At 45.5% G+C, this 10279-nt stretch overlaps 1 protein-coding gene across 6 annotated transcripts in view; it reads left to right on the top strand.

The window, feature by feature from the left end:
• The window catches only part of LOC121679585 (unconventional myosin-XVIIIb-like), a 63664-nt gene that overhangs the window by 51669 nt on the left and 1716 nt on the right, over positions 1-10279 (top strand). For 5 of the 6 annotated variants that reach the window (XM_042058399.1, XM_042058398.1, XM_042058396.1 and 2 more), the window contains 3 exons: positions 1354-1487; positions 2732-2773; positions 6601-6765. In XM_042058399.1, coding sequence (XP_041914333.1) covers positions 1354-1487; positions 2732-2773; positions 6601-6765 — 341 coding nt within the window. The remainder of the gene's footprint in view (positions 1-1353; positions 1488-2731; positions 2774-6600; positions 6766-10279) is intronic. The other variant, XM_042058397.1, reaches the window with a different exon arrangement.

Here is a 10279-nt window from a genome sequence, read left to right as displayed (position 1 = left end):
GTGTGTGTGTGTGTGTGTGTGTGTGTGTGTGTGTGTGTGTGTGTGTGTGTGTGCACGTGTGTGTGTCTGTGTGCGTGTTTGTGTTTGTGTGTGTGTGTCAAAGTCAAAGTCAAAGTCTGCTTTATTGTCAATTTCTTCACATGTCAAGACATACTGTACAAAGAGATCGAAATTACGTTTCCCACTATCCCACGGTGGAGACAAGACATATTTTACCAATTAAGTCCACAAACAAACATAACATTCAAGTAAACAATATAAAAGTAAATAAGAAGGCACATACAATGAAGAAATAAGAGCAGCAAAATTTGGGTTGAGATTGTGCAATTGTGCATACAGTAGACAGTCAATATAATAGTGCAAAAGTCAGGCCAATAAATGGCTGAGGTAGTTCTGTTTGACCTAAGTATGCAAGTGGCATAGTGGTGCAAGTTATGTAAGAGCAGCAGAAGTGTGTTCAGAAGTGTTTTCAGGACAACAGGACAACAACAAGTTGCAAAGTGTGCAAGTGTACAAGTATAAGTAAGTATATATACTCTTTTGATCCCGTGCGGGAAATTTGGTCTCTGCATTTATCCCAATCCGTGAATTAGTGAAACACACTCAGCACACAGTAATCACACAGTGAGGTGAAGCACACACTAATCCCGGCGCAGTGAGCTGCCTGCAACAACAGCGGCGCTCGGGGAGCAGTGAGGGGGTTACGTGCCTTGCTCAAGGGCACTTCAGCCGTGCCTACTGGTCGGGGTTCGAACCGGCAACCCTCCGGTTACAAGTCCGAAGCGCTACCAGTAGGCCTCAGCTGCCCCTAAAGTGGAGTAGTGCAAGTGGAGTAGTGCAAGGCAGCCACTCACAGTCCAGGATGTTATGTCCCCGCTCCACCCTCAGCTACATAACATCCTGGAATTTGGACCCACAATGGCTGCCTTGCACTACTCCACTTGCACTACTCCACTTGCACTACTCCACTTGCACTACTCCACTTGTGCACTTGCACACTTTGCAATGTGTGTATGTGTGTGTGTGTGTGTGTGTGTATGTGTGTGTGTGTGTGTGTGTCTCGTCCAATTACATTACATTACATTACATTACATTTGGCTGACGCTTTTTTAACTAAAGCGACTAACAACATGGTAAACAGTAAGTGTTAGAACAATTCTCACAATTTTAGGACAAAAAAACATTAGAGTACAGTAAGAATAAGTGCGTCGGTGAGTGCTGTTTTTAACAGTTACTTGTCAGTTTAAAACGGCTGGTGAGTGCTAGGATCAGTAAGACTTGTTGTAAGTGTTGCTATGAGAGTAGATGTCCCTCCCGTTTGACCCGGTTCGGTTCTCTCCATCTCGTCCACAGGAGATGCAGGTGGAGGAGCTGACTGCAGTCCGGCAGACACTGCAAGCCGATCTGGAGACATCCATCCGTCGCATCGTGGATCTGCAGGCTGCCCTGGAGGAGGTGGAGTCCAGCGATGAGAGCGATGATGAGAGGTAAGGCTGCTTTCTGGGGTAGCTCAGACACACCTTTCCAGACACACACACACACACACACACACACACACACATACAGACATACACACTGCTCACCAACCCACTCACGTCTGGAGGGAGAGAGTGGACTCAGGTAGATTCTCCAGCATCACTGACTGTAAAGAAGTAAATGTTGGAAATTGGGTTGTATGAAGTGGGAGGAAGTCTGTCGTCACCACTGATGTTAGTTAATTGATAAGATTTAGCAGATGTTTTGCAGACTACTAAGCACACATTAGAGGGTGACTGCTACCACTGATCAATATGCTGCACACACACACACACTCACTCACTCACTCACTCACTCACTCACTCACTCACACACACACACACACACACACACACACACACACACACACACACACACACACACACACACACACAGACACACACACACACTCATGTACACACCAACACACACACACACAGAGAGACACACACTCATGTACACACCAACACACACAAAATCTTTCTATAGGTCATATGCAATGCCACACATATTTACAGTTATTCATGTGGGAGGCACATGCATGAAAATATCAAAACTAAGTGACACAAGGTTTTGTTTTGTTTTTGTGAGAGGGCTGTGGCTAACTGCGTTAGTGATTAAAACTGTGCTTATCAATGACATTCTAAATAATGTTGCCACCCTCTCTTGTGAATGATTCATGCAAATTTGATCAGTGGAGACCAAGAGGGTTTCACTTAGCTCTCATCAAACCATTCAAAAAGCCTTTTTAGCCCTTTTTTAAAAATGTTCCTGACGTGATCTGTGATTGAAGATTTTGTTTTTGCTCCCATTTGAAAGCCCTGTCAGGATTAATTTGCAGTCACAGATGCACAGAGTTGCTCTGAGAGGCATCCTGATTCTGAGTTGAAATACAGTACTGTAGATATTCCCATGTGGGCCCAAAGGAAGCGACAGTTGGAGTCTTTTAATGGAAAGAGCTGGTTCCGTTATTTTGTGGTGAAATCTCTTGTTTAAGCACACACACAGAGACATCCTTAAACAAGTACTCAAATGCACACAATTACACACTCAGATAAACACATATACACTCTCTCTCTCTCACACACACACACACACACATACACACACTCTCTCTCACACAAACACACCCCCCCCCCCACACACACACACACACACACACAAATCCCAGTGTCTCCTACCTTCCTGATTGTTTCTCCTCCTTCTCTCTGGCCAGTGTTCGGACGGCTGTGGAGTCCTTCACGCGAAAGCGAGACCTGTAAGCACCTCGGTCTGTCTGTCTCTCTCAGCCTGTCTGTGGCCAACCTGTCTGTGGCTCCCAGCACCATGGCCTGGCCTGACTGCCTCTAGTTCTGCCCATCTGTCTCTCTCGCAAATTTAACCTGTCTGTCTCTCTTAGTGCCTTTCTATGTAGCTCAGTGACATCAGCATGGCCTGTCTGTAGCTCAGTGACATCAGCATGGCCTGTCTGTAGTTCATATCTCAGTGATATCAGCATGGCCTGTCTGTAGCTCATATCTCAGTGATATCAGCATGGCCTGTCTGTAGCTCAGTGATATCAGCATGGCCTGTCTGTAGCTCATATCTCAGTGATATCAGCATGGCCTGTCTGTGGCTCATATCTCAGTGATATCAGCATGGCCTGTCTGTCTGGCTCTGCCTGTCTATCTCTCCTGTCTGTTGCCTTGACTCCTGGCCCAGTAATGTTAGCCTGCCCTGTGTGGTGTGCAGTAGGTTCAGCCATATGTGTGTGTCTGTGCCTTTGTGTAAGAATGCCTAATGCCTCAGCCGTGTGTGTGCGCGCGTGTGCATGTGTGCCCGCGCACGTGTGCTACCTCAGCTATGCCAGCACCAGTAGTTTTAACGCCCATCAGCAACATTCTAAATGCCACCCATCACCTGGCACCGAGAGATAAGCGTGTTTCACCGCTAGCATCCGTCAACAGCCCAGAACCTTCCATCAGGCCCCCGAGCCGAGACAGGCCTTTCCTCCATAGTGTGCCACGTGGATGAATATTTCATCTCCCAACTGCTTTCATTTTGTGCTTTCCATCAAGGTGATGGGCATTTTTAGTGCAGGCTTGCAGTGATAGTGCCCTGTTTTGAGCACACTTCTGCTAGCATGACTTGACCTGGTTCAGGAGACTTCGAGCAATTAAATACACTCTGGTGTGCATGCTACACAGCTGGGTTTATTTTGTTTACCTCAAAAAATGAGCATGCGCTACAAACAAACAAAACAAAAATCATGTTGAGACATTCAGAGATGTCAGTCTCTCTGACATGTTCACGCTCATTTACACACACACACACACACACACACACACACACACACATACACACACACACACACACAAACACATTTGCACTTTCTTTCAAATACACATGTTCATGCATGCATTCATTCACACATCTGTATACACACACACACACACACACACACACACACACACACATACACACACACACACACAGACCTACACACACACAAGCACTGCTTGTTAAATATGAGGAGCTTTTCGCTGTGTGGCAATTCTCCATTGAAAGTTCACCAACTGTGATATGCTTTGTCTGTTGAATAATACATGTGCATTAGTCAAGACCCCCCTCCATCTCCCTCTCTTTCTCTCTCTCTTCTGCTCTCCCCATCTATGTCACTCTTTCTTGCTCTCTTTCTCTTTTGCTCTCTCCATCACTGTCTCTCTTCCAATCCTTCTTTCTGTCAATGTATCCATCTCTTCCTCTCTCCATTTTGTCTCTCTCTGTAAATATATATCTCCACATCCCCTCTGTAAATATATCTCTCTTTACATCCTCCTCTCTCTCCATCTCCCTCTCTGTAGATATGTCTCTTTCTCTCTCTCTATCTCTCTGTCGCTGTCTGTCGGCGTCTCCTCTACCAGCGGAGGGCTGGTGTGTGTTGCCCTGCACCTCTGCTTGGCTCCAAGCTGAATAAATAGCCCGGCCACGGAAGCCACTCAGGGTGGCAGAGGTGCTGTTGCATATGCTAATGTGGCCAGTGTTTCTGACAGCACCACGTGTGGGTGTGTGTGTGTGTGTGTGTTTGTGTCTGTGTGTGTGTGAATGAGTGTGTGTGGGTGTGTTCAGCTTTTACTGAGGAGGGACAATGGAGGGGGTAAGAGGGGGCAAGTGTGCTGTTTCATATTTATATATCTGTGTGTGTGTGTGTGTGTGTGTGTGTGTGTGTGTGTGTGTGTGTGTGTGTGTGTGTGTGTGTGCGCATGTGTATATCGTCTGTATGCATGTGTGTGTGTGGGTGTGTTATTGTGTCTGTGTATGTGTGTGTGTTTATAGAGATGTGTGTAGTGTGTGTATAAGAAGTTGAGAGAGGATTGTTTAAGTATCAGAGTCAGAGTGTGTAAGTGTGTTCCTGTGAGCTGGACAGTAGTGGGGGATGGATCCTCTGTGTGTGTGTGTGTGTGTGTGTGTGTGTGTGTGTGTGTGTGTGTGTGTGTGTGTGAGAGAGAGAGAGAGAGAGAGAGAGAGAGGAGGAGAGAGAGAGAGAGAGAGAGAGAGAGAGAGAGAGAGAGAGAGAGAGAGAGGAGAGAGAGAGAGAGAGAGAGCAGAGACAGAGACAGAGACAGAGACAGAGACAGAGACAGAGACAGAGACAGAGACAGAGAGAGAAAGAGAGAGAGTGTGAATGTCTTTATACCCCTGTCTTCTGCGTGAGGTCACCTGTGTGTGCTGGTGCAGGTGTGAGACCTGGACTCCTAGAGATGAAGAAGCCTAGTTAATGAATTCACTGATTACACACACACACACACACAAACACACACAGGCATGCACATGCATGTGTACACAAACTGAATACAGGTGCATACACAAATATCTTCCACATACTTACACACACACACACACACACACACACACACAGATGTGTGTGCCTTGCCGAGGCGCATCAGTGAGGTTATTAGTTAGGCTGTGGGAGATATCAAAGCCTGCTGCAGTGCAAACAGCTGGTGGCTACCATCCTCCTCTCCCCACACACTACCAGCAGAGTGAGAAAAATAAATAAAAGATGATTGCAGGGGCCGGAAAAGAGAATAGTATATAACAGGACATCAAAGGCTCTGCCAGCGTGCGCAACGTGAGCCGTAAAGATGGAGGGGGGGCGGGTGTGTGTTCTGTGTTCTGTGTTCTGAAGAGAAGGATCTTTTATGTTCAGAGAGGAGGGATGTCCAGAGTGCTTAAGGTCAACCAGCAGGCCCAGAACTGCTGACTCCAATCTGCCAACAGTCTGGTTCTAGTCTAGTGACTGTCCAATCAGATTCCACTAACCGGGCCTTGCCATGATCTGGTCGCTGTCCAATGCACATTGGTTCAGTCAGATTGCATTGGACCGGATCTGCCCCTATCTAGTACGCTGTCCAATCCAATGACTGTACAAACAATCAGATTCCTCCGAACTGGATCTGCCACTATCTAGTAGCTGGCCAATCAGATTCCTGTGAACCGGATCTGCCCCTATCTAGTGGCTGGCCAATCAGATTCCTGTGAACCGGATCTGCCCCTATCTAGTGTCTGGCCAATCAGATTCCTCTGAACCGGATCTGCCACTATCTAGTGGCTGGCCAATCAGATTCCTTCTAACTGGATCTGGAATGGATTCAGCCATGATCTGCTGGTTGTGCAACCAGAGCGCAGCTGAGAGAATCAGGATAAGATCCCACCCCTGACCAAAGATAGAACCCCAATTAGCTGATGTCAGGTCCATCTCAGGCTTGTTTCAGTCATTTCTGGCTAACCTGTGACCTAACCAGTAACCAGTAATCTGTTGAACATCATCTCTGGCTAACCTGTGACTGTGTGTGTGTGTGTGTGTGTGTGTGTGTGTGTGTGTGTGTGTGTGTCTGTGTCTGTGTGTGTGTGTGTGTGTGTGTGTGTGTGTGTGTGTGTGTGTGTGTGTGTGTGTGTGGCCAGTTGTTTTTGACTGATAGAAACGTGTTGCTAGGTGACATTTGCTCTTCCTCCTTACCACCACACATATGGTGTGCTATCCAGTAACCAGTGACCTGTTGACCTTTGACCTTCCATGTTGTGACTGTGTCCTTCCTGTTTTAGTGACAGCATATCCAGCGTGGGGTCGGTGGGCACGGAGGATGTGGGAGAGGGCATCCGCACCTGGCTTGGGGTTCCACGGGGTCGAAGGTCAAGCTCCCCCTACGGTAGTGGAAGCACCACAGGACGCCAGTCTGCCACGGATACGATGAGCACATACAGCTTCCGGTAAGATGGACACACTTCATAATATAATAATAATAATAATAATAACAATAATAAGCTTTATTTGTATAGCACCTTTCATACACAAAATGCAGCGCTCAAAGTCCTTTACATTTGGAGGACTTCAAATGAAATGAAATGTGAACACCTCTAAATCACATTGAAAATATGTGTTCAATATGATCAACGTTACTAAATAGGTAGTACTCCTCCTTTTGGCCGAAATTCGATCCCAGTGCCGGAGTGGTGATGGGGAGACTAACCAATACCTTGACCTTTAACAAATAAAGACGTGCACAAATTTGATTGATGCTCTGTGGGCTCAACAATGTAGTAAATGACTACAATTGAATTTGTACGTGTCTTGATTTGTTAAAGGCGACGGTATTGGTTTAGTTGCCCATACAGCACACATAAGCTATCAAGCCATGGTTATCAGTAACCATGAGAAATGAGGTGGACCAAGGACCACTCATGTTGCAGTGCAGAAGAGCTTAACTCTGATATAGGAGATTGTGTTGATGACCAAGTAGATGATGACATTTTCAAAAGAAGAGCATCTTCAATATCAATACCCCCCCCCCCCCCCCCCCCCCAAGGAAACTGTAAATATTCAAATGAAAATAGTGAATATTTAAACGTGTCCAAGGGGCACCTAAATTAAAGTGATACAGTAAAAAATCCAGACTTTGGATCTTTCAAGAACAGTCCAGGATTTTTTTTTATAATATTATTATAAAAAAATATAATATTTTTATTATATTATATAGAAATAGGGGTGTTTACCATTGCATGTATAGATTTACTGGTTTCCATTTGCAAGTGAATGTGATGTGCTAGGCTGGGGAAAAGAATAGAAATTTGAGCTTGATAGTTTGTGTTTGACCAGCATCACACAGACAGTTGAGCATTGCACCATCCACAGGCAAACAGAACACTGTACCTGCAATGCAGTGCAGTACACAGGCATAGCTTAAACCCTAGTGCACTACACAGTGGTGCTCCACACACACACACACACACACACACACACACACACACAAACATACACACGCGCACACACACACACACACACACACACACACACACACACACACACACACAAACATACACACGCGCACACACACACACACACACACACACACACACACACACACACATGTGCACACACACACACACACACACACACACACACACACACATGTGCACATGCACACACACACACACACATGCACACACACACACACACACACAAACACGCGCACACACACATACAAAGTAATGTTAATTAATTAAAAATATGCACCATTGGCCGCAATTAAAGCATAGCGCCTGCGTGGATAGGTCTCAGCTAAGCTTGCACATCTACACAGTGGTGCTCCACACACACTCACACACACACACACAGCTAAGCTTGCACATCTACACAGTGGTGCTCCACACACACACACACACACACACAGCTAAGCTTGCACATCTACACAGTGGTGCTCCACACACACACACACACACACACACACACACAGCTAAGCTTGCACATCTGGATACTGCAAATGTACTTCTTTCTTTTTATTTACTTCTTTCTTGTACTTATTTCTTTGCAAAACTGCTCAAGCTCTGTCAAGTTGGAAGGGGATTGGGTGTGAGCAGCCCTTTTCAAGTCTAGCCACAGATTTTCTATAGGATTGAGGTCTGGGCTTTGACTCTACCTCTTCAGAACATTCACCTTGTTGTCTTTAAACCATTTGTTTGTAGTTTTCGCTCCATGTGTGTTGCTGGAAAGTAAATCTTCTACGAAGTTGTAGTTCTCTTGCAGACTGAATCAGATTGTCTTCCAGGATTTACATATATTTTGCTGAATTCATTTTACTTTTACCTTTACAAGCCTTCCAGGGCCTGGTATGAAGAAGTATCCCCACATCAGGATGCTACCACCACAAATTAGGGATGGTGCATTTTTGGTGATGTGCAGTGTCCGCCAAAAATAGCCTCTATTCTGATGGCCAAAAAGCTCAATTTTGGTGTCATCAGACCAATGAACTTTATTCCATTTGATCTTGGAGTCCCCCACTTGCCTTTGGGCATCCTTTAGTCAAGATATAATAAGAGCTTTGCCACTCACCCATAGAGCTTTGACTGGTGAAGAACTGTATGCAGAGTTTCTCCTATCTCAACTGCTGAAGCTTTTAACTCCTGCAGAGTTGTCATAGTGGCCTTGGTGGCCTCCCCCACCAGCATCCTTCTTGAACGATCACTCAGTTTGCGGGGACGGCCTGCTCTAGGCAGATTTACACATTTGCCATATTCCTTACATTCCTTAATGATGGATTTCACTGAACTCCACTTGATGGATATCCATCCCCTCACTTATGCTTTTTAGTAACCTTTGAGTTGTTTGGGGTGTTCTTTTGTCTTCATGGTGGAATTATAGCCAAGAATACTGATTGACCAGTGACTGGACCTTCCAGACGCAGTTGTCTTTATATTACTATACTATACACATTCACTGCACACAGATGATCTCCATTTCACTAATAACACTATAAACACCAATTGGCTGGACCACTTGTGTTAATTTAGGTCAGTCACTTTAAGGGGGGTGAATATTTATGACATATTTTCAATTAATTAACATTACTTTGTAGAAATTTGCTTTCACTTTCACCTTAAAGAGGGGATTTTTGTAAATGATTGTAAAAAAGGCCAAATTAAATTCAAAAAGATTTCATTTATTAAAGCAATAAAAGGGTAAATATCAAAGGGGGGGTGAATACTTTTTATAGGCACCGTACACACAGACACACACACGCACATACGCATGCACACATACACAGAGAGAGAGATAAAGAAAGAAAGATAGAGAAAGAGTAGTGGAGAGAGAGAGAGAGGTGGAGAGATTACTCTGAGGGCATCATACTAGAGTGAGAGAGAGAGGTGATGTGAATGTTTCCATGCAGAGCCAGGAGCACTGCAGCCACCCTGAGACGTCGGCTTGCCAGGTGTGGTCAGGTGTGGTCAGGCATGGTCAGGTACGGTCAGGCGCGGTCGCCGGGGAAACACACTGGAGCTGAACGGAGTCACGCAGAGCTCAAGGGTTAACCTGCATGTCACCTCCTCTGACTCCTGGTTCTCCTCATGTCTATTTCCTCTTCTTATCACCTCCTCCCTCTCTTCTCCCTCTCTCTTCCTCTCTATCCTCCCTCTCTTCCTCCTCTCTTTCCCTCTTCTTCATCTTTCTCTCTCTTCCTCTTTTTATCCTCTTCCACTTTGTCTGCCTCCTTCCTCTTCTCTTCATCTTCCTTGTTTCCCTCTCCCTGTCTTTCCCCCCTCCTCAATTCTTATTTTCTCTTTCTTCATATTGGTCCTCCCCTCTTCCTCCTGGGCTTCTTCTATCCTCCACTCGTTATTCTCCCTTTTCTCTTAACCCCCTTCCCTTTTTTTCTTTCCATTTCAGCCAATCAAGCTCTTCTGTTTTGCATCATCTTCTTCTCTTTTTTTCTTGTTGTTGTTGTCCCCC

The sequence above is a fragment of the Alosa sapidissima genome, chromosome 13, assembly GCF_018492685.1.
Source record: "Alosa sapidissima isolate fAloSap1 chromosome 13, fAloSap1.pri, whole genome shotgun sequence".
NCBI classification, from domain to species: Eukaryota; Metazoa; Chordata; class Actinopteri; order Clupeiformes; family Clupeidae; genus Alosa; species Alosa sapidissima.
This window is presented reverse-complemented; position numbering and strand designations above follow the sequence as displayed.